General features: G+C 42.1%; 1 protein-coding gene across 13 annotated transcripts in view; it reads right to left on the reverse strand.

Annotated features, from left to right (window-relative positions):
- LOC117042284 (neurexin-3-beta) overlaps positions 1–25,441 on the reverse strand; it is a 421,258-nt gene that overhangs the window by 157,188 nt on the left and 238,629 nt on the right. For all 13 annotated transcript variants that reach the window (XM_033141904.1, XM_033141869.1, XM_033141889.1 and 10 more), the window contains exon 3: positions 7,876–8,047. In XM_033141904.1, the coding sequence (XP_032997795.1) occupies positions 7,876–8,047 (172 nt within the window). The remainder of the gene's footprint in view (positions 1–7,875; positions 8,048–25,441) is intronic.

Genomic DNA, 25,441 nt, shown 5'->3' on the forward strand with positions numbered 1-25,441 from the left:
TGGAGATTAAAAAATCCCACAGATACAGAGGCAACATATTTCAGCGAACCTCAGCAGTCATGGTCGAGGATAGATTATATTTGGATTTCGAATGAATTGGCTCCAAAAATACAAAAGGCAGAAATTGGCCCTAAAACTCTTTCAGACCATAACCCTGTACAGTTAAATTTAAAAATGATTTCCAAGGACTCTTTTAGATGGAGAATGGATGACGCTTTGATGAGAGACACCAAGCTAGTGGAAAGAGCGGCGAAAAAGATGAAAGAATATTTTCAGATAAATTGGAGCTCCGAAGTGGAGAAAAGAATTGCTTGGGATGCAAGTAAAGCTGTAATGAGAGGATTTCTTATTAGTGAAAAAGCAAAAAAGAAGAGACAACAAAATGCAGAGATGGAGAGATTGTTGAAATCAATCAAAGAAAAGGAAAAAGAATTAAGAGGACATCCCAGATGTGTCAAAATCCAAAAAGAAATTAAATACTTGCAATCCCAATATGCTAATATAATGAATCAGGACATCGAATGGAAAGTGAAAATGATGAAGCAAAGAACATTTGAATCGGCTAATAAATGTGGAAAATTACTAGCTTGGCAATTGAAGAAAAGACAAAAGGCAAATGTCATCAATACCTTGGTAGTAAACGGAAAAAACGTGGAGAAACCTGAGGAAATCAGATGGTGTTTTCAAAGATTTTACAAGCAACTGTACAAGGAGGAGAAGATAGATGAAGCAGAAATTGACCGATTTCTGGAAAAGAACGGATTGCAAAAGGTCCCAGAGGAAAAACTAGTTACTCTCAACCACCCAATAACGACACAGGAGATAGAAGATGCAATAAATAACATGCAATTGGGGAAGGCTCCAGGACCGGACGGTCTAACAGCAAAATATTATAAGACATTGAAAGATTGGCTATCGCAGCCACTAAGAGAAGTATGCAACAAGATACTAGAAGGAGATAGGGCACCAGAGACGTGGAAGGAAGCCTTTATCACACTGATTCCAAAACCAGATACTGATAAGACTCAAATGAAAAACTATCGCCCAATATCCCTTTTGAATGTGGATTACAAAATTTTTGCAAATATATTGGCTACAAGGCTGAAAAGAGTGTTGAAAGACTATATACATAGAGACCAAGCAGGTTTCTTGCCAGGAAGACAAATTAGTAATAACACGAGAATTATTGTGGACATTTTAGAAAAACTGGAGAGAAACATAAATACAGACGCGGCACTATTGTTTGTTGATGCAGAGAAAGCATTTGATAAAGTCTCTTGGACATTTATGAAAAAGAATTTGGAAAGGATGGGAGTTGGCCAAAAATTTTTGAATGGCATTAATGCCATCTATACAGAGCAAAGAGCTAAAGTAATAGTAAACAGTGTGATATCGGAGGAGTTTGAAGTTGAAAAGGGAACAAGACAAGGGTGCCCTATCTCCCCTTTACTTTTCATTACGGTCCTGGAAGTCCTCCTAAATATGATACGAAAGGACAAACAGATAAAAGGAATTCGTGTGGGAGAGAAGGAATACAAACTACGCGCCTTCGCAGACGATTTGATGTTATCCCTGCAAGAACCGGAAAGCAGTGTCCCCAGAGCTTTGGGAATAATCGAACAATTTGGACTTGTAGCTGGTTTCAAGTTAAATAAGCAGAAAACCAAAGTTTTAGGAAAAAATATGAGTGTAGAACAAATTCAAAGAATACAGGAAGGCACTGGCCTCAATTTTGTCAAAACAGTAAAATATCTAGGTATCAACCTCACAACCAAGAATTTGAACCTGTATAAGGACAATTACGAAAAACTGTGGATGGAAATAAAGAAAGACATGGAAATATGGACAAGATTGAAACTGTCGTTAATGGGAAGAATTGCCGTGATAAAAATGAATGTCCTACCAAGGATGCTGTTTTTATTCCAAGCCATACCAATTTTGGACAAACTGGATTGCTTTAAGAAATGGCAAAAGGACTTATCAAAGTTCATATGGCAGGGCAAAAAGCCAAGAATTAAGTTTAAGATCCTAACAGACTCTAAAGAGAGAGGAGGCTTTGCCCTGCCGGACTTAAGACTTTACTTCGAAGCAGCGGCCTTTTGCTGGTTAAAGGACTGGTTTAAACTAGAGAATGTTGATGTATTGGACTTGGAAGGGTATGATAATATGTTCGGTTGGCATGCATACCTTTGGTATGACAAGGCTAAGATCCACAGAACTTTTAAGTCTCATATAGTTAGAAAATCCTTATACCAGGTTTGGTCTAGATATAAAGACCTGTTAGAGAGAAAGACTCCTAGATGGATCTCTCCAGTGGAGGCCAAGGCCTACAAGAGACCGAACATGTCTGCAAATTGGTTAAGATATATGGACATATTGCAGCAGGAAGGGGACTCTTTTAAGCTAAAAAGCTACGATCAAGTGAAAAGTCAGGTCCCCGACTGGCTGCATTATCATCAGGTATATGAAACATTCAAAATGGACAAAAAAGTTGGTTTTCAAGTAGAAAAATCAAAACTGGAAACAGAACTGATAGAATCGAACTTTAAAAACCTTTCCAAAATGTATAATCTTTTGCTAGAGTGGCATACGAAAGATGAATTGGTTAAATCGTCAATGATAAATTGGGCGAAAGATATAGGACACAATATTATGATGGATGACTGGGAGGGATTGTGGCAAAAAGGTATTAAATTTACTGCTTGTCATAGTTTAAGAGAAAACATAATGAAAATGGTTTATAGATGGTATTTGACACCAGTTAAGATAGCCAGGATGAATACCAAAATGTCAGATGTATGTTGGAAATGTAAACATGCGAAAGGTACCTTTTTTCATATGTGGTGGTTGTGCCCAGCGGTAAATGCTTTCTGGGATAAGATTTATAACGAACTCAAGAAGGTAATGAAGGTTACCTTTTGTAAGAAACCAGAGGCATTTCTCCTGAGCATAACCAATGAAGAGATACCCAGTCAGGATAGAGTGTTTTTTATGTATGCCACAACAGCAGCTAGAATCTTATTGGCAAGAACATGGAAAGGCGAAGAGATACCAACGGTGGAAGAATGGCAGATGAAGATGATGGAATATATGGAACTCGCAGAGCTGACCGCCAGAATCCGGGACCAGAGGGAGGAGAAGGTGTCAAGGGATTGGAAGAAATTTAAGGATTATTTAGTCAAAACAGTAAAATTGAATATCTGAGCAGAATTAAATAGAATAGCGGCTTTAGTAGATATATGTTAGATAAAATTGTTGGTAAGATATTTTTGTGTGAAAAATTTAATTGTTAGGAATTGTGTTAAGATTTGGTGTTAAAGTTAAGATATGATTAAGCAAAGTAAAGTGTATTAAAAATTGAGTTAATGTGAATAGAACAAGATACAAAGCTACCTTGAGGATATATATGATTTTGAAGACAGTGGAGGGAATGGGGGAAGTCCCTCAAAATAGAGAAGATAGTAACAAGAAAAGTAAGAGGATAAATGTTAGTTTAAAGGTTTGTATATGTTTCTTTTTATTGTGATTGTTTGATTATGTTTTTGTATTGTGTTTATGTATTGTATTTTGTATTTTTATATTGTGAATGTTGTTGTTTATGTTATGTTCTCCCTTTGTCTTAATAGAAAATAATAAAATCTTATAAAAAAATAAAAAAATAAAATAGCCCTATGTAACTAGCACCCCTGCTTGTTTGAACTTCTAATTATCCATATATTTCGGGTGTTCCCACCCTTACCAAGCCATTTAAATTACATGAGGTTGTGTTGTGTATCTCCTTGTACAAAGAAATGGAATGTAAATAAGTCCTCTGAGGCATCAAATTTCAGCATAGAAAAATTATTAGCTCCAAGGAGTGAGCTGGATGCTCCGGTCTGTTACTGGATAGATGAGCCACAGTTGTGGAGTTTGTCAGTTTGTCTGTCTGTCTGTCTGTCTGTTTGTTTTAGAAGTTCATACGAGTATTAGAGGGATTTGTTTGAAACCTATTTTAGAAGAGGAAAAGTGCAATGACATAAATGTAATATCTATTTAAGCTACCTGGTTTTCCACACCACATGCTGGAATCCTTGTTGACTAACATAATATGCATTGGTTTAGCTGTCAATGAACTTCATAGCTACCATACTTTCTGCAAATTATAAAATTTTGGTTTGCAATAAATGCAAAAATAAAAAAAATCAGTTTGCACAAAATGATTGCTGAGGTATCCATTGTCCATTGGATTCTTTAGACTACAAATAAAGAGCTTGTACCTTGTAATGCCATGATGCATCGGATGCACTGCACATGCCCGGAATTTCTGGGCATGCATAGTGGATCCGGCTGGAGCCGATGAGTAAGCAGCGGGTCGGGCAGCCCCACGACCTGCCACTCGCTTGCCGGCTCGCTGCAGGAGCAGCAGCGCCAGCTGGATGCATCCGGCTGGTGCTGCTGCAAGCTGGCGACAGAGCGGAGGGTCGGGCAGCCCCGTCCATAAAGAAGCACGAACGGGGTGCCAGGCGGTGGGGGAGGGGCCGGGGAGTGTCACCCCCCTCCCCTGGAACAGGGGGCAGAGTGCCCCCTACTCCCCTTCCTACGCCACTATGTAGCCCAACAACTTAACTAGCTTAAACTGGACTCACTGTCATTTTGTGATGGCTATCTTCCCTTGGAGAGCTGGAAGGTCAACCTACAGCTGAGAACGGTGGCAACCCTCAGCTTCCTGCCTTCCGAAGCAGAAGTAGAAACAGAATTACTTCTTCAAAACATTTTTAGCATGGTAGGTGAAACAATGCAGCACAGTGACATTTACAAATATCTCCTGAGTGCCATAATTTGGTACCATCTAATTTATGAATAGCTTCTACAGTACAACAAATTATAGGATGCATCCTGAACTTTCCTCTTTCTTTCTCTGTTTGGGCTGCAAGCTGCATATCAATAGAGTAACCAAATAAAGCTCCAGTTACTTAATTGGTGGAGGGCAATTTTAAATTGGTATACTGTGACTAAAATACACATATCTATACTTTTTAGGCTTACAGGGAATGAATAGGAAACATTGACATTTTCCTTTGATAACTAGTGGTATCTTTTTGATTATATACCTGTAATTGGTTTCCTTCAACTGAGGTGATATGCAGATTTATTTAAATTTGATTGAAATGTGTGTGTGTGTGTGATCTCGGCCCAATAGATACCCTTTGACAGTCAACTTAAGGGAGAATCATCTCCTCTGAAGGCTCTGCAGCCTATGAATCTGTGAACATCACTGCTACCCACGGTGTACTTTAGGCTTATTTGAGCTAAGATGCATTTATAAAGGTATATTTTATGAGAAAATTTATTCAACATGCACATTTTCATGCTGATATTTCAAATTTATTTAAAATTTGAAAATTAATGCAGAAAAGGATAGGTGCAGTCTTAGAGATGAAACTGTGTGAAATTGATTCGTACCTGTGAAGCTGCTGCTGGCTGTAGCATGGCTAATAGGAGAACTCTTAGGTCAGGGGTTGGCAAGTTTTCTGGGGGGTGGCCGGTTCACCGCACCACAAACCTCCTGGTGGGCCAGAGTGCATGTGTGTGCGCACGCATGCGCACACGGCAGAGGGGGCTTCTCTCTCCCCCCAGCCCCTCCCGTCCCCCTGCCTACCTAGGGTGCTGCTGAGAGGCAGAGGCTGGCAGTAGCAGTGGCGGAGGAGGAACGAGCAGCCTGAAAGGGCTGCTTTGGGGCTGCTTGTTCCTCCTCCTACACCACCAACAGCAGTGGCAGAAGTGGCGGAGGAGGAATGAGCAGCCCAAAAGTGCTGCTTTAAGGCTGTTCGTTCCTCCTCCTCCTCCAGCAGCCTCTGCTGCTTGCAAGGGCAGGCACAGGAGCCACGCTTGGCAGAGCAGCAGCGGCACAGGTAGTGGCAGCAGCACGAGTGGCGGCGGCAAACAGCTTGCTCCGATGAGGGGCTGCTGGAAATGCGCTCGGCCAGCTCAGCCCAGCTCCCTTCCTCCTCTCGGCCATGCGCAACCACCGCTCGCCCATTGGCCAGTGTCTCAAACCTTAGCAGGCAATTGACCAGCAATTTGCTATACCAGGAGGAGGGAGGAGATTCCGCCACAGTGAGGGAGAGGGGGAAATGTCAGTGGGGAAAAAATGGCGCCCACGCCACAAAAAAGACCCCATGGATTCCCCTCGGCAATCCACAGAACCAGCCATGGGCTGGTTCCAGGAGGTCCATGGGCCATATCCAGCCAATGGGCCTTAGGTTGCTGACCTCTGTCTTAGGTAAACGATAGGTTAAGTCAAATGGTGAGAGCAAAATGGGGTATTTCGGTGAGTTTAGCATTGGCTGGGAATAACACACTGGATTCTTAGCACAAAATTTTCTGCTTTCTGTTCTGATTTTCTGTGGGTGTGTATCTCATCTCCGTAACACATATTGTAGTCTGCCTTTGCGACTTCTGAAGGAAGCTGCCAATATGGCTCAAACCATAGATAAATATCCCTTTATATTCACTGTTACTTTGGCCTGCAAGCATGGCAATGCATTATGGAGGGAGAAAACACAGTTATTACTGGAAAGAGAGGTTCTATTTATTGTTCCTGAATTAAGTTGTGATTACCAAAATAATTTCCTTAGGGGTGCCAATTCATTAAAGTTTGTTTTTAAAAAGTAATAATAGTCAATTAACTGTGCTATTTCAATCAAACAACAAACTAATTGAAGAACAAAATTAATAAACAGGAATCTCAGTATACCCACAATAAACAGAAGATGCCCTTGACTGGCAATCTCTGCATCTTCTTTCTTTGCCCAACTAGCAGTATTTCCTGTTTATCCCACTGCACCATCTTGGTTCAGCAGTGCATTTACTATCCAACAGATTTCTTCAGCAGCGGGAGTGGAAGAGTGGCTCAGCAAAGCAAGGCAAGTTTAAGAGGAAAGAGCGACCAGGAAGCCCTAGGCAACTTAATAGGAAACCACCGCTAAATGTCTCCGTTAATTGCATGAATCAGATAGTGTTGCTTTTCAGTCCTATGGGTGATTAAAGGGAAGGCAGCTAAAAAATAAAAATAAAAAATCATTTGTGCTACTGAAATTTCAAGCACAAATTTCTGGTGGTGACGCTGTAACAGGAAACTTTCCCAAGAAGGAAGAAAAGCAACAGTACCAATGTTTATGATCAAGAGTGTTCACTATATATCAAATTTATTGTAGCTCCTCCTTCCCAGACGTCATATGCTACACCCCATTTTCATTGATTCAGAAAAGCCACAAGTAGCAATTGTACATTTGTCAAAACCATTTGGGCAGCAGTCTACAACTTACATGGCAAATGTTCTTCCCAACTTCCTACAGGAATATTCCAGAGTATACAGATTATGAGTAGAGCCAATGCTTTTTTCCTGGGGGGACGCAGGGGGACATATACCCCTAAACATTTTGTGAATCTAAGTTTGGCCTTATTGAGGGGCAGTATTTCAATATGAGTAGGGAAATGGGAGTACCCCAAACATTTTTTTAGAAAAAAAAGCACTGGGTAGAGCTACTTTTGTTACTTTCTCTCTGCAGAATCAGATTATATTCAGAGGTCCCAACATTTGACACGTGTGTCGTCGTTGTTTTGACACATTACATGCACTTCATATGTGTGCCACTCCTTAAAATATGGGTGTTGTGCGAAATACCTTATTCCCAACATGGTGAACATGATCTGATTATTTCAGCTTTTATAAACTGAGAGAAATTTAGTTCAGCTCTTTGTTCCTCCAGGTGGAGCTGTTAATATTTGTACGCTGTGCACCAATATGCTGTACAGTGCGGCTCCTGTTTTAAGGCCCAAGGTTAATACCTTAAGAGAGAATGAGAGAGAAAGGTTTCTCAGTTAGACATTTACCTGAAGGATAGTGTTCATTCACTGGCCAACCATCTACCTGAAGAGTAGCATTGCCACCATTTCGGGTAAAGCGTACGACGTGATATTTGCCATCATTCACTGGGGTGCTTTCTTCTTTGATCGAGATATCTACTGTTCCAATGTTGAAAACTACACCGATCTTGCCTTGTTCCTATGAAGAAAAGAACAGAGAGAATAATAATATTTTTTAAAAAATACTTTTTGAATTCAGATCCCACTTGAAAATCTGCTCTCTATGACATAGAAAGCTGGTCCACTAAATAATGGACCCATTATATGTATTTAGTGAAGAGCTTCATTAACTGGGCATCGCTAGTTTATACACAGGGGATGTGTGTCATGAGAACAAAACATTTGAAAAAGGACAGGTTCTCCAGTTGAGTAAAATTGCCATTATCCAAACTAGGATCCTGGTGTTGAACTAGAAGTTAATCCCTTTATGTTTCTAAAGAGAGAGATGGAAGCTTTATGTATCTCACAGAGAAACTGGGCCTTTAGCGTAACAATATGTCAGCAATACTACTAACATGTATTATAAAGAAAATAAAATACAATAATAATAATAATAATAATAACACACCTAAACCATTTCCACACACACAGCAGGTGTGTTGACACATAAACCTAATATCAGACCATAGTTTCCAATTATAAAAGTGTGTACTTCCACTTCATCTTCGAAAGTAGGAAGTTTAAACCTCCCATTTGCCATTTGGAACAAACTGCTGTTTCCTGGTATGCCCAAATCCAGGAAATTCTAATTTCTTCAAACCACAGATAGTTATGAGTCTATATCTTAACTTTGATTTGAACAAACCACAGTTTCCTATATTTGGTCCTAATGGTAAACTGTTGATTGTTCCAAACCACAAACAGCAGCTTTAAACTTCCCTCCCTCCCATACAAAGGATGTAAGAAGAAGAGGGGGCGCTTATACAGGTAAGCCTGAGATTTGCTACAGTATGTTCTCCGATCAAGGGATCATGCTCTCCCATTACATCTGAATGAGATCATAGAAAGAAGCTGCCATTAAGTAGCGGAAAGATAAAAAACAGGTCTTAAATGTGCTCTAGCCCATATTGCTACATGACATGTAATTAAACAATTAAATCAAATGCTAGATCGGTGATAGGAAACTGGGTGCCTTCCAGATATTGCTGGACTACAGCTCTCCCTGAACATTGGCCACACTGGCTGGTACTGATGGGAGTTGAAGGCTAACAGCATCTGAGTGTGCCATCTTGGCTACACCAGCAGTAGATAAATCCAGCAAATCTCCAGAGACTCAATAAACTGGTTTGGTCGACTGCTTCAGAAAGTAAAAATGAGGAGTTAGTGAGTGAAAATACAAGGTGCATTTAATCTAGTGTATCACAACTTGGGCAGACTTGAGATAAGCCATGGTAGAGTTGGAGCTGCATCAAATTAACTTAGAACCAAGTCATTTGCATAATTGCTGTTGTTTTAACTTGAGATTGAAAACAAATATCGCCCGAATATAAGATTTTACATGGAAATGAACATCTGCTTCACAATTTCAAACAAGCTGGGTTTGGTCCCAGCCCACAGTTCCTTCTGCCATACACAAGTCTCCAAGCATCAAAGAGAATAATAGCAAACTGAACTGCAATGTTGCAACAGCCAACTTTGAGAGCCAGAATGACTTACATGAGTGCCAACATAAGGAAACCTGAACATGTAAGGACAGAAAAGACAGGGTTGCTAACTTCCTGCTGGTGCCCAATTGGCACATTGTTTAAGTTACACTGTGTTGTAGAGACTTACAGCAGAAGCCTTGAAACTACACCAGAAAGGATAGGGTAAAGTGTGTTTATTATTCACTGACTCATATATAAGGACCCTTAGCTTAGTCACAGGGCACATGCTGTATATGCAGAAGGTCTCAGATTCTGTGTCTAACATCTCAAGTTAAAAGGGTCAAGGACCAGGTGCTAAGACTCTGCCTGAGATCCTGAAGGATGGACCACTGATGTGACAATGCAGCTAGATTCCTATCAGCCAAAGGCAGGCTCAATGCATGGTGGCCACATCTAACATGAACAGCCAGAATAGGCTGTGTTCCACTACGCCAGAAATAGGTTTCCAACTGTACTGTAGGTGGAAGTAACTTCAAAATTTTAGATCAACGATCACAGAAACTTGTGAGTATATCTCTGTTTTCAATCTTTTTGAGTCCACAGCTCACTTGACCAACTACATTCTTTTTGTAGCACCCCTGTGGGGCTCAGGGGTCCAGTTATGTCACCCCTTGCCTGCAAAGCTGCCAACCTCTCACCCTTTTCCCAACACCTTCCCTTGTGGAGTGTTCCCCCAGTCTCCTCTCCTTGGGAGTCCTCTGGGCAGCTGCTGCTGCCGTCCCTGGTCTCTGAGCTGCCCCCCTGCCCAAAGAGGGGTGCCTCCCAGAGGCACCATTCACCCGCGGAGCTTGTAGCCAGGGCTGCTGCAATAAACAGCTGTGCAAGTCTTTGAGAGGCAGAGACAGGTGAGAGGGCATCAGAGGAGGTAGGGAAGGAAAGAGGGACAGAGGCTAATGTTGCCTGTGGCACCCCTGGCCACCATTCAAGGCACCCCAGGGTGTCATGGCACACTGGTGGAAAACCACTGCTGCAGAGAATGAGGAGAGAGAGATGAACAAGCAATCATTACAGGTGAATTCTGTGCTATACACTTGGTGATATCTTAAGACACCAAATGCAATTGTACCAACTTTCCCCTCCCTCCCTTATTTCCTGCTTCCAATAGCTTGTATATGATATTACAAACCAGAGGAACTAACACATAGGGGCTGAGGAGTCTTCACCCCCATAAAATAGTTGAGGCCCCCCCCCCGTTGTTGGGCATTGCCATTCAAATAGTGTCCATGCACCATTTATGCAGGACAGGGCTTACTTGAGCGCCCACAATATTTTATTCAAGTTGTCACCCCTGTTACAAACATGACAAACCATATTTTTCTGACCCTTAACGATTACTGAAGATCATTATCCTGTTTTGCTGGGGGGATGTAAGCAACCAACAGAGCAAATATACCACTAGGAGTGAACTCCCAGCAAATATTATTGCTTGTAAATAGGGCAAAACGATAGACCCAGCACCCAGATTCCATTCAGATCCTAGAACAGCTGAGAAACCCTTTGCTTCTAGTCTCTTAAATCGCTTCCAAAAGCAGAAGCTGAGTGAACAGCTTGGTTGTCTGCATCCCAGACATGAAGAAAATCTCAGTTGTCATTTATTGGCCAATCACATTCTTCTGAGGAAACTTCTGCATGCTGTATTTATTCTCCATCAGCATAACTGCACTTCAAGTTTGTAAACTTTGTCGGAGGAAGGCATGCACAAATGCACTGATGGTTACACCACGAGAGGATAAAAACAGCTGTTTTCAAACAGCTGGCTAAAGCTCCGTTTGTGAGAGATGTCTTCTTACTATTTCCCATTTTCAAGAAAGAAAGTGGCGGGTGTCGTGTCTTTCAGCAACCCAGAAGTCATGCTCTCGCGGGGATACAGTGGTGAGAGCTTCATAAGCAAATTGAATTGGCATTGTTTATCATGTTAATCAATGGGCACGCGTGATCTCTTAACATGAATTACAGGTACAGCAATTGATGCAGGGGCCGGGGAGGTGGGGAACAGGGGAACCCCCCACTGCATCATCCCTCTTCTGGTGACCAGGAGAAAGACAGGGGAGAAAAGGAAGGCGGAGAAGCAGTTTCCTTTCCACTCCCCCCGCCCCTTTAGCACCAGGATTGCCATATTTCAAGAGGTAAAAATCCAGACACACAAAGCGCCCGAGCCAGAATCAGAGCCTGAACCAGGGCCACCCGTGAACAAAATCCAGGACATTTGCTTGAAAATGTAAAATTCCCCTGGATGGGCATGTAGAGCCTTCAAAAGAGGACATGTCTGGCCATTTCCAGACATATGGCAACCCTAGGCTGCACCAGCTCTAGCCCTCCAGTAATAAAATAACTTTCAAACATTATTTATGAAAATAAACATTCTCCTCCTCAATGAATTAAGGGTGTTTCCAGACAATCTGATTATTGCACATTCATCCTGATTTGTTTGTGGGGAGATTAGACAATGTCACACAAAACCGGTGCACTGTTGATCTGTGGAACTCCCTGCTGCCAGAAACCAAAAAGGCATTCAATCCTCTTATTGAGTCATTTGGATACCCAATATCTCAACAACAACCAATAGGTCCACCTCTGCAGTTCTTAATACCAAAGGGGTCAGTAGCGAAGGAGGCAGTCTTTCAGCTTTTTGAGGCCTGAGTCGTTTAGGGCTTTCAACACCAATGTGAGAACCTTGAATTAGGCCCGAAAACTAACCAGCAACCAATACAACCATTCCAATAAGACAAAGACTTGGAAGCACCTAAAGAATGGGAAACTTGCTCAGCTGAAGAAAATATCACCTATCTCAAAATTTCTTTGGGGAGACTGTAAGTAACACCCATTGATTCCTGACAATTAAAGATGACAGCAGATGAACTGGCTGTTGCCTAAAACACAGCCAGGCTTAAGCTTGCAGACACTGTGGAAGGTGCCACATAAAGCTTTTAACTGTTAACCATCTCAGTCAAGTTGGTCATCCCAGTTGCTGGATGCCTGTGAAATCATAGACTAATAGAATTGGAAGGGATTCCAAGAGTCATCTAGTCCAACCCCCTGCATAGCAGGAATCTCTACTAAAGCATCCAGGACAAATGGCCATCCAACGTATGCTTAATTACCTCCAAAGAGGGAGTATCCACCATCTCCCAAGGGAGTCTGTTTCACCGGTGAACAGCTCTTACTGCCAGAAAATTCCTCCTGATGTTTAGTCAGAATCTCCTTTCTTATAATTTGAAGCCATTGGTTCATGTCCTAACCTCCAGAGCAGGAGGAAACAAGCTTGCTTCATCTTCCATGTGACAGCCCTTTGGATACAGTACTTGAAGATGGCTATCATATCTCCTTTCAGTCTCCTCTTTTCCAGGCTAAGCATAAATCAACCACTCCTCATAAGTCTTGGTCTCCAGACCCTTGATCATCTTGGTTGCCTCCCTCTGCCCTCTGAAATGTGATGGCAGTGGATCTGCAGAATGCACCCTAACCAGAGCTGTCTGTCTTGGGATATAGTCTTTGTGTGAGTGAGAATTACACTCAGCTCTGGGAGAAATCCTATAAGGATGGACCATCTAGTGCCAGAGGAGATGGGTAAACAGGCCTATCATATTGTCAGAGGTCAATTAGCTGCAATACTGCAGCATAAAGAGGGTGAAGGGGCAAGTGGCTTTTGACAGCATTAATCAATTGGAATTTGCTTTTGGAAGCTGCATGTTGGGCTGAAACTATTTCCAGCCCTCTTTCCTAAAGCAATTCATTTAGTTATGGAGCTGGTGGCATAATTATATAATGCATACTGCAAAGTAATATATAGTGGGGGGAAAGATGTGTAATAGCTTCTCAGTGTGGTTCATCAGGACCGCAGCTGGGATGCTGCTTTCACTGCTGGACATTTCATTACCAGACAGATATCGACAAACCAGGGGGGTTCCGAGAAAAATCAAGAAAAATGGCCAGGCGATTGCAGAGAATGATTTAAGAAGGAAAATACAGCTATACAGAACTATCATGGCATATAAGCAACTCATTTCAGCACACCAAACAGATCAATTGTCAATCCTCTCCCCGCTCCTGCATCCCTCTCTCACACACACCCCAGGAAATTATTTGTGGCGTACCTCCTTCCCATGGAATATGCATCGAAAACATATTTATTTACCCAGGCCTTTGAATGTTCTGGAACAGTATGAGAGGAATTGGATATGATTTTAATATGGATATCGTCACCCAGTGTTCCTACCAGAGGAGAGGGGCACAAAAATGATGTGCTAGTAAATATAAATAAATAGCACAAAAAAATGATCTCTGAGGTCCACTTTGAGAATCAGCGTAAGTCCTCCTCAGGTGTTTAGGTGTAGCTGTGTGCTGGCTTTAATTATGGAGGGGGGGCATTCACATAACCCAGCCACAAGTGTCCCCAAGCATGCTGGATCTGCTTCTAATCTTCGTATGTTGAACGCAGTTGCAATTTAACCCAATCCTTAGTTCATAATAATATAAAATATATATTAAATTGTCTTTCAAACATTGCAAAATCAAAATCCTCAGCTCCTGCAGCACACGATCAGTCTCTGAGAAGTCCAACCTTAATTTAAGAAATTTTTACCACCATTATTCCACTCAGGCAAACCGTAATTTAGTACAGGTTCTTTTAGGTTGTAATTGGTTTGAAAGTGCATTTACTTTGCTGCTTGTTTTTTGGGTGAATTGTTCAAGAAATGATCTACGGGCCACTGCTGGATTAGTCCCTTGTTTCGAATCTAAAATGCTGTGCCAATCTTTGGCCTAAGCATTTCAGAGACTACTCCAATGCCCAGCTTGCACTCAAAAGCCACTCTATGCTAAGTTTAACGGCAGAGTTTCCATGAAAAATCATCTGACATCAAACGCAAAACATTTGTCTGCATGAGTGTTTGGGAGCTGACACCACTGCTGTCATAACAATTAGATATCTGATTTGTGTTTCATTGCCTTTCTAATTGGTTGTAGTAAGCTGCCTCAGACTAATGATGAGGTACAGTAACTTTTTTTCCTTATAAAACAGCACATAAATAGAATGGATGCTTTATAAGCAACCTTGAAGCCATGCCGTTTTCATCAGAAAACTTCAAAAACAACCTCCGCCCAAACACCTTTCTTCAATACTTTTAAATAAGAGAGGATTGCTCCTAATATTCTGATTGTAACACTCGGGGAGGAAGGGAAGGAGGAACAAGTACATATTTTATGCAGACCTGGGGGAAAAATTATTTCATACTTTGGTCCAACGTGGTACATCTGAGCAGAAAAGGCTACTCACACATGCCATATTGATAGAGCTTGAATATTTGAAGGTTGCACATTTATCAAAGAGCCAGAGACAAAAAAGGTGGCCTTTCCTTTCTTTGACCTTGTTGGTCTGATGTGAGTCGAACACAGCTCACCACATGCTCTGATCTCAGCTTGTCAAATTGTCCTGCCTGCCTAGTTGACTGGGAGAGCTCATTTAAGAGGGGATCAGGTCAGTGGCATGAAATGCAAAGAGAGAGAAGAGGGAAGGGTGATGAATGGCTCCGACTCCTTTTCAGTCCCATCCTATGCAAGTGAAGGACAGGAATGGCAACACTGTGCCAGCAGGAGTACAGGTGTGGAGAAGGGGGGGGGGGAAGCTCAGACACATTGCAGACAGAATTGGAAAGCACAGTTCATCTTCTCAGCCTCTGCCTTTCCCCTGTGCTCAACAGGCAACAGCTCAATCCCTGATCGTCAGAGATGAGGTCTATATTGTCCACAAGGGCAGCACAAAAGTACTGCTGTTCAGCATCCATTATTTCTGTTGAGATTTGGAGCAGCTTGCATCTGGTGAGGCTGGGCTGGCTGGGCTCAAGCACTTACTGAATATGTCACACATAAATGCTGTATCTGATTTTTTCTTTCAGTCCCTATCACAGCTGCTGGCCTAAGAGTTTGGGTACTTTTTTCTGATGGGGGAAATGCAACAAAATGCAGAGGTCAAAGGGGGGGGGGGGGTGGACTAGATTTAGATTTGCCGTACCACTCAAGCATCAGAAAGATTATCTTGTGTGTGTTCATGCATCCAAAGGTATTCAAATATAAAAAGCACACACACACATGCATCCTCACACACAACATTTTAAAGAAAATAGCTCCAGTTTTAGCATTGCCATTTAGCATTATGCATGGTGGATGTCTGTGGAAAATTTCCTCCCAGAGATGGCGGTGGAGGGCAGAATCTGGATTGGACCTTCAGCAAGGAAAAGGGATAAATAATCTTCCCCACAACAATGGTTCTAATCCAGATCCCCTCACAGCTGTGATCAAATGCTCACAGTCTCCAGAAACATGCTTTTCCTGTAGCTGTTTAGGCCTCATGTCTAGGATTAGGACTTGCCATGTGACTATTCTTCAGTATTTGGGTATCCAAGATCAAAGAAGAGAAGAGTAGTCTATTTTTTTTCCTGGGCCTGGGTGAAAGTATTGAGACTGCAGTTTTGACTCTGCTACCTGTGAGTAAATCATTTTTGCATTCAATAGGACTTACTCCTGAGTAGACATAGTTAGGATTGTGCTGTTCAGGCAGGTTACTAAAGATATCACAGGAAATAATTTGCAGGGTTTTACTTCTTTCTTTTTACACATATGCACATTAAATCACAGTTTAAATTTTTCAGATTCGTTTTGCAGAATCTGCTTTTTATATACGAATGCTAATTAATAACCTGCATCTTATTATAAAACTCCTAGATTTGATTTCCCAAGCTTGCTATGCTGAGAAAGGGTAATGAGTTATAATTGCTAACGATAATGGTGCTCTCACCCATGGAGTGCTTTGGCGATTTTTCACCATATAATACCTACTAACATTCTAGTGTGATATGCAATCGTTATTATTTCCATTACACAGAAGGGGTCCCAAGAGTGAAGCATCGAGTCCAAGTGAGCCCTTTGGATCACTCCTTCAGGGAGTGATGATGGCAAGGGCGTCTGGTTGTGGATGGAGAGATTAGAGCAGCTGATGGGTGAGATGTGACTTAACTCAGCTTCCAGATGAGAAGTTGAATGCTGAGGAGCTGCGTCTGTTGCAAGAGCATGAATGCAGCTCACGGAGGCATATCCAGTGTGATCAGTGGCTATTTGGTGAAATGATGATGATGATGATGATTTATTATGTTATGAATAATAAGAAAGGATACTAAGACCACTCATGACTGCTGTGGAACCCTGAATCATGCAGTGAATCTGGAAACACAAAAGAGTCAAGGTGGCTCAAGACATTTCTCCCTTTGTACATGAGTTTAGATTTTCTCAGGACAAACATGGGATTAATGACAGAATCCTCAAAATCATGAAATCTAATGACACAAGATAAGTGAAAATCAAAGCAACACAGCTTCATTGGGAGTAACACTCCCCCGTGTGTGCGGACACACACACACACCAGTCCCATTGCAATCAATGCTGAGATATCATTGGGAGATGGATGTCCTAAGGGAGCAGGTGGGTGTCAGCAGGGGATTATGCAGGAAGTAGCCACTGGCTAAGAGGCACAATTAAGGACAAGAGGCAGACAGCCTGGTCTGGATGTCTGGAATCTGAACCAAGGAGCCCATAAAGTCCTCGCCCTGCCCATGGGCTGAGTGTGAGTCTGTGGTCTTGAATGCTACACTCCCTACTGAATTCTTCCACAGCATCCCCATACCCTGGCGTGCAATACACACACATAGCGGACATTTGCTAATCTAAACTCATGAATCTGCAGCATTTTGAACATGGTGATTTATATATCTGTGCTCCGATGACAAGGTAGCAAGGTGGCTGGGATGCACTGTTGGCTTGCTGAACCCTGTGGACATTTATATTCATCACATGGCATGAATGACAAATGATACCATGTCAGTGAATGAAAGCAAAGTGTCTACATATCACTTGGCGCTTAGGTAACATTGCTTATCTGCCATGCTCATCTGCCATCCCTGCCCACTAGATACCCTGTAATTTAGTTAACAAAAGGAAGAATTTCAGAGAATGATCACCTTACTGCCTGTCTGTGATGCCTCTTAAGGTTATAGCAGCAGAAAACAAGAACTTTGCTTCTATCTAAACCATTTATTGAACTGTTTCTTAATAGGAAAGTCTTCCTATAAGGCAGCCTGGTCTTCAGGTTGGAGTGAAGTTGTAAAGCTACTGGCTGTTATGCCCTTCCACAAAGTGTGACATCTTCCACTTGGGCAGGAGGCAGAAGCAGCCAGAAGAACACAGCTAGAGGTTTGGACAGAAGGACTGGAATGCTTCCGCCAGTACAGCCAGCATCTCAGATGGACATAGTTTCTGCTACTCGTTCTCACTTAGTAACATAGGAAGTTGCCCTATACTGAGTTGGACCATTGGTCCATCCAGGTCCACACCCGTCTTCCCCAATCTGATGCCCTCCAGTTGTTACTGGACTACAACTCCAATCAGCACCAGGCAACATGGCCAATGGACAGAGATTAGGGGAGTTGTAGTCTAAAATTATTGATTATGCAAAAGCATTTGACTGTGTCGACCACAGCAAACTATGGCAAGTTCTTAAAGAAATGGGAGTGCCGGATCACCTCATTTGCCTCCTGAGAAATCTCTATGTGGGACAAGAAGCTACAGTTAGAACTGGATATGGAACAACTGATTGGTTCAAAATTGGGAAAGGAGTACGACAAGGCTGTATATTGTCTCCCTGCTTACTTAACTTATATGCAGAATTCATCATGCGAAAGGCTGGACTGGATGAATCCCCAACCGGAATTAAGATTGCCGGAAAAAATATCAACAACCTCAGATATGCTGATGATACTACCTTGATGGCAGAAAGTGAGGAAGAATTGAAGAACCTTTTAATGAGGGTGAAAGAAGAGAGCGCAAAATATGGTCTGAAGCTCAACATCAAAAAAACTAAGATCATGGCCACTGGTCCCATCACCTCCTGGCAAATAGAAGGGGAAGAAATGGAGGCAGTGAGAGATTTCACTTTCTTGGGTTCCATGATCACTGCAGATGGTGACAGCAGTCACGAAATCAGAAGACGCCTGCTTCTTGGGAGAAAAGCAATGACAAACCTAGACAGCATCTTAAAAAGCAAAGACATCACCTTGCCGACCAAAGTCCGTATAGTTAAAGCTATGGTTTTCCCAGTAGTAATGTACGGAAGTGAGAGCTGGACCATAAAGAAGGCTGATCGCCGTAGAATTGATGCTTTTGAATTATGGTGCTGGAGGAGACTCTTGAGAGTCCCGTGGACTGCAAGAAGATCAAACCTATCCATTCTCAAAGAAATCAGCCCTGAGTACTCACTAGAAGGACAGATCCTGAAGTTGAGGCTCCAGTACTTTGGCCACCTCATGAGAAGAGAAGAATCCCTAGAAAAGACCCTGATGTTGGGAAAGATGGAGGGCACAAGGAGAAGGGGACGACAGAGGATGAGATGGTTGGACAGTGTTCTTGAAGCTACTAACATGAGTTTGGCCAAACTGCGAGAGGCAGTGAAGGATAGGCGTGCCTGGCGTACTCTGGTCCATGGGGTCACGAAGAGTCGGACACGACTGAACGACTGAACAACAACAACAACAACAGTCTAAAATATCTGGATAGCAGTAGGTTGGAGAAGGTTGGTCTACTAGGGCATGCCATTTTTTGCAAAGTTCTTCAGTGAGGGGGTCTTAAAAATATGTTCTTGGGTGTGAGGAATTCAAACCTGCTATTATATTTGTGATTGGACGACATTTAGCTTGATAAGTCTATGTTTGATGAAAAAGCACCTAAAATGTTTTTGAAAAACCGAAGAATTTTAATTCTACCTTCTAAAAATCCCAGGTAATGACTGATTGATAAACTAACTTAACTTAACTAACTATAATATAACTAGGTAAAGGTAAAAGTAAAGGAACTTTAGATGGATAAGTCCAGCTGAATTTGACAATGGGGTGTGGTGCACATCTCCACTTTCAGGCTGAGGGAACTGCCGTTTGTCTGCAGACAGCTTTCCGGGTCATGTGGCCAGCATGACTAAACCGCTTCTGGCACACTGAGCATCATTATGAGTGCCAGAGCTCACGGAAATGCCTTTTACCTTCCCAATGCAGCGTTATCTATTTATCTATTTATCTATGTTTTCGAACTGCAAGTATTGGCAGTCATTTTTAATGATTTCTATGCAATTTTACACACGTTGCTTTTCCAAGCAACACTAAATTATATTAATTTAAGCAAAATACTTTTTCCCAAGTTATGTTACTTTTTAGCACTCTGCATTTTGGGAATTTGCAAGTTGAAAAATTCCACATGTCCTACTGGTCTACAGTGACAGGCAGTGTCTCTCCAGGATCCTAAAGATGCCAGGGATCATATCTGGGACCATGTGCCATGTGCTACCACTAAGCTATGGCCTTTCACCAGTGATGTACACCTGTAGTTAGGAGAACAGGCACTGAGCCTCTGCTCTACTGCCATGTTTGCAAGATGTATGCCTAAGGCAGTGCCCACTTATTTTTTTAAAAAAGGAAATAACATTGTCAGGATGTGTGGCAGCGGTAATTGCACCTTGTGAAACATGAAGCCATTTCACATCTTCTTTCTAGTGTGCTGCCCAGGTGGGGGGAAACTGCTTGTTTAGATGATCTCACAATAGCCAACCCCGCCAATCCTCCTCATTACCTACTTAGCAGAAGAGCTCCGGTGGACTAAAACAACAGAAGTTGAGCTTTCCTCTTTATCAAGAGTGCACAATTCAGTCTCCTTATATGTATGTTCACTGTCTAGTGGCATTGGTTCTGCAAGTACCACGGACACAACACAGTTCTGAAGGCTCACCACAGACAGTTTGGACTCATGCGTGGAAGATAATGCTGTGGATTTGCTTAACTGTCATTTACAGTTCTCAAAACCACATTAGAAAAGTCCTGCTGGGTCAGACCAAATGCCTATTTAGTTCAGCATCCTGATCTTGCCGTGGTGAACCAGAAGTCTATAGGAAGCCTGCAAGCAGAACCAGAGGGCAAAGGTGCTCTCCCCCACCTGCAGTTCCCAACAACTGGCATTCAGGGGCATATTACCACTCATTCTGGAGTATTAATAGAGTCATCGTGGCTACTGCATTTTTTTATTAGTAGTATATTTTATATATCAGCTTTCCACCAAGGAGCTCAAGGTGGCATACACGGCTCTCCCCATCCCCATTTTATGCTCACAACAACCCTGTGAAGTATGCTAGGCTGAGAGACATTTACTGGTCCACCCAGGGAGGTTTGTGACTGAGCTGGGATTTGTTTTTTGTTTTTTTTTAAAAGATTTTATTATTTTCCATAGAACAAAACAAAAACAACATTAAACATACATAAACACAATAAAAACAAAATACACAATCAACAATATAAAACACAATACCCTACAAAAAGAAAAAAAAAGAACTTATACAAACCTTACTAACTATTTATCTTTGTTTCTCTACTTTTTTTTATCTTCTTAAAGGGGACTTCCCCTGGTCCCTCCTCTGTCTTCAAATTCATATATACTTTTTAGGTAGCTTCATTTCTTTTCCCATTAACTCATACTCAATATCTTAATGTTCTTCCAATTCATCTAAACCAATATAATATAAACTTATATTCTATATCTTATCACATTCTTATACAAATAAATCTATCACATCAAAATTTCTTCTCAAACCATTATAACTAACCTTAAACTTCTAAAGCCGATTCTTTTATATATTTCTGCACAAATATTCAAACATTCAGTTTAACATGCTTAACTAAATAGTCCTTAAATTTCTTCCAATCTTGCGACACCTTCTCCTCCCTCTGGTCTCGGATCCTGGCGGTCAGGTCTGCCAATTCCATGTACTCCATCAACTTCATCTGCCATTCCTCAATTGTTGGTATGTCTTCACCCTTCCAAGTTCTTGCCAATAAAATTCTAGCCGCTGTCGTGGCATACATAAAAAATACTCTATCCTGACTGGGTATCTCTTCGTTGGTCATGCTCAAAAGAAAAGCCTCTGGTTTCTTACAAAAGGTAATTTTCATTACCTTCTTAAGCTCATTATAAATCTTGTCCCAGAAGGCCTTTACCCCTGGGCACGACCACCACATATGATAAAAGGTACCTTTCGACACTTTACATTTCCAACACACATCCGACGTTTTAGAATTCATTCTAGCTAGCTTAACTGGTGTCAGATACCATCTGTATATCATTTTCATAACATTTTCTCTTAAACTATTACATGCAGTAAAATTGATACCTTTCTGCCACAATCTCTCCCAGTCATCCATCATAATATTATGACCCACATCTTTTGCCCAATCTATCATTGTTGATTTCACCAATTCATCTTTCGTATGCCACTCTAGCAACAAGTTATACATCTTGGAAAGGTTTTTAAAGTTCGATTCAATCAGTTCTGTTTCCAGTTGTGACTGAGCTGGGATTTGAACCCTGTTCTCCCAGGTCCTAGTCCAACACATCCTAACCTCTAAGGTAATAGCCATTATCCTCTGTGTTTTAAAGCTGTCCAAGCTGACAGCCATCACTACATCATGTGGCATTGAGTTCCATAGAGTAACTATGCTCTGTGTGAAGTTCTTCCTTTTGCTTGTTCCGTTTGCCCCAACCAGAGCTGTACACAGTATTCCAAGTGCGACCTCACCATTGATTTGCATAATGGCATTATGATATTGGCAGCTTTATTTTTAATCATGTTCCTAAGGACTCCTAACTTGAAGTTTGCCTTTTTCTCAGCTGCCACATATTGACATTTTTATTGAGCTACCTGCTACGACCCCAAGCTTTCTTTCCTGGTCAGTCACTGCTAGTTCAGTCCCCAAGCTGAATTACAGTGCAGCAGCACTTTCCCCACCTGCAATTCCCAGCAGTGGGAATTCAGGAGCATGCTACCTCCAATGTGTGGGATGTAAACACAGAGCAGTCAAAACATAACATTGCTAGAGTGGGCATGAAGGGTGTCTTAGTCCTCCAGCCATAATTTCCTGTTTACCTGGACTGAGACAACTTCCTGTGGGTAACTAGAGGTGGGTGTGGTCCCACCTGTGTACAAAACTCTTGAGACCAGACGCCATCTCTCTCTTCCTGATGACATTCTCAAAGGAACCACATCACTATGAGGGTGCCAAGAGACCAAAGGAGCTACTTCTCCCTTATGGAGATAGCCACCACATGTAACTTTTACTAAACTTAAGTCTGCCTCTACTGGGATCTTACTGTGGTCAGTTGATGATTGTAAGTAAACTCTTTTTATATCTTTTATAGAAGACTGTGTGGTGTCTTATTTTGAGAGGGATAAAGGGGAAAATACCAGGACATTATTTTAAGGAGATTCAAACAAATCTAAGCAAAGCTTCCGCTGTGTGACTTTAAAAAGGGAACGTTAGCTCTGCTGATATTGCTGAACTTGTAAGCACAAGTTGGGATAGGATATCTTAAACAATATATCCTCCCCCACATTCCTAAACATTCACACACAATGGTGGAGGTAGAGCATCGCCATTGGGGCTAGCAGGCATTGACTGAATGCTATTTTAAAAAAACCTGTCTGTCACAGCTACAGGGACTGGCTGGAAAGTTGGTGACTCTACTCCTTATGCATTTCCTTTCCTGAATCACTGAGACGCTTCTTTGAAGCAGCCTCTTTCCTGTAATTGGTGGGCAAATGGCTCCTGTTCACCTGCTGCAGCTACACTTTGACCTCACTCCAGACTTGACTTTGCTTGAATTGCTTTCCAGTGACCAGTTTCTGTTTCTCTTTTTCTGGGCTTTGTTTGGTGTAACCAAACAAGCTCTCTCCTCGCCACCATTTTGACAGCTCGAGCATAACAAATAGCTACTTTGCTCCTCCTCTGATTACTTTGTGAGATAACCTTTACGTCTCCCCTACGGATTTGTTCAGTATTATTGCTGTATTTAAAAAACAAAAAAAAACAAAAAACAAGCTGTGTTTTCTGATCTATTTTCTGGTTCACTTCTCAGTCTATACCAAAGATTGTTACATTTTTCTTTGCACTCCATGTTAACATTTGCTAAAGAGAAAAGCTAATAGGCATTCCGTTTGATTAGGTCATGGCTGCCGACACTTTAAAAATCAGCTGAAGAGGGCTTTGAATCTCAGGCAGCTGCTTGTTTGAGCCAACGAGCCTGCTCCTTATTCCCAGGCAGTGCTTCATGACAAGGGCGAGCCTGCAGGAGCATCTCCAGCCGTTAATGAGAGCTCTTAAACCAGCCCTTTGAAAAGCCCTCGAGGCCCAAGCAGGACCTCCTTCCCACTTCCACATTATGGCAGCCTCCACCCCCCACCCCCCACCCCCGTTCCCTCTGCAGCCCTTGGAAAGATAGTGTTTATTTGACACGGAGCTGGAAGCAACACAATGTGTTATAGGCAAAGTGGGTTTTTAGTTACCCAGGTGAGAAAGAACGTGTCAGGACTTCAAAAGGTTTACTCTGGCAGTACAGTGAGCACAGAACCCCAGGGTGGTTGGGGCTGCCTGGGGGCAGCCAGATTTGCAAAGGGAGGTAGAGTTCCTGCAGCCTCACTCTGGCTCAACACTCTGAGAACTCCGGAAACACGGACAGGGCTGTGATGCTTCAGCATAAAAGGAACGTCACAAGCCAAACCAGGAATCACTTTTGCAACGGAGCCTAACATCCCCCAAATGGTTGCTGGAAAAACAAAAGGGGGGCGGCTCCTTGTGTGTCCCCCTAAGATCCTTGTAAACCACTCCTTCAATTTTCCATCTTGAGCTGCTAAGTAAAACACTGTCTAATCATGAAAGTTCAGTCCTTTAACATTTCTTTTCAGCACCGCAAAGGACAGGATATTGGGCTGGGTGGGCAATTAATCTGCTATGGAAGGGGAATGCACATTTGGTTATTACCTTTTGCTCCTGTACCATACATGCAGAGCACGCAGCATTAGAATAAAGCCCATTGTTATTCGTAGCAGGTTTCCCTGAAGATGTGCATCGTCTTGGACTTTCATGCAATTGTTTAAAAAAAAATTGTTTTCAAAACTATAGAACATATTGCTTAAAGCTTATCCATCCACACACCTCCCCCCCTTCTGTAATGTAATCTCTGCCTTGCATCAAATCTCTGATGGATGAATGAGCCACATCTAGTGAAGCAAATCCACACAGGGGGCTACACCAGTCCTGGACAAGTTTCCTGACTTGGAAAGTCAATTGTGCATATATTCCCACATGCCTGCCTAACTCAAGGAAAGCCATTTCATCCTCTGTATTATGTCCAGGAAGCAGAAAATGTTACCAGACAAAAGAAGTAAGGGTGTAGAAAGTTTCTGAACAAGTTGTATGACATTTTAGGGATGAGGGACTATTGATTACAGTTCTGAAATGGCAACAATGATCCTGTCATTCCTTCTAAAATTACATTTCCCCCCCCAAGACTCCAGAGTATGTGGCAATCTTTTAAGACAAGTGTCCCTATGTTGTGCACGGAAAGGCACAGGCGTTTGTGCTGCGGTGAGTCAAAATGCTCTGCCTTTTGCAGAGACAGAAAATATAATGGCAAAAAGTGCAATGTTTTTTCTTTTGCTTATACTTACCTGATCACTGGGTCTGGATGAAAACCTGTCACACCGATGGACTAACAAATTAGGGTGATGTGTGGGGTTGCCGATTACATCTTCCTCAGGATACAGGAGTGCACAACTCCAAGAAATTCCATTAGTTTTGAAACGTTTTGGCTTTTCTTGGAAGTCTTTTGCCTAGTGATGCCACCGAACTTTGTAATCGCCCACTTTGGAATTCAAATTTGGCCTGCTTTTAAAACAGGCTTGCATTCCAAACTGCCCACCCCCTAGTTCTTTTTGGACCGGATTACAATGCAAGCTAAAGAAGAATAACTCC

The sequence above is a fragment of the Lacerta agilis genome, chromosome 1 (assembly GCF_009819535.1).
Source record: "Lacerta agilis isolate rLacAgi1 chromosome 1, rLacAgi1.pri, whole genome shotgun sequence".
In the NCBI taxonomy this organism is placed as follows: domain Eukaryota; kingdom Metazoa; phylum Chordata; class Lepidosauria; order Squamata; family Lacertidae; genus Lacerta; species Lacerta agilis.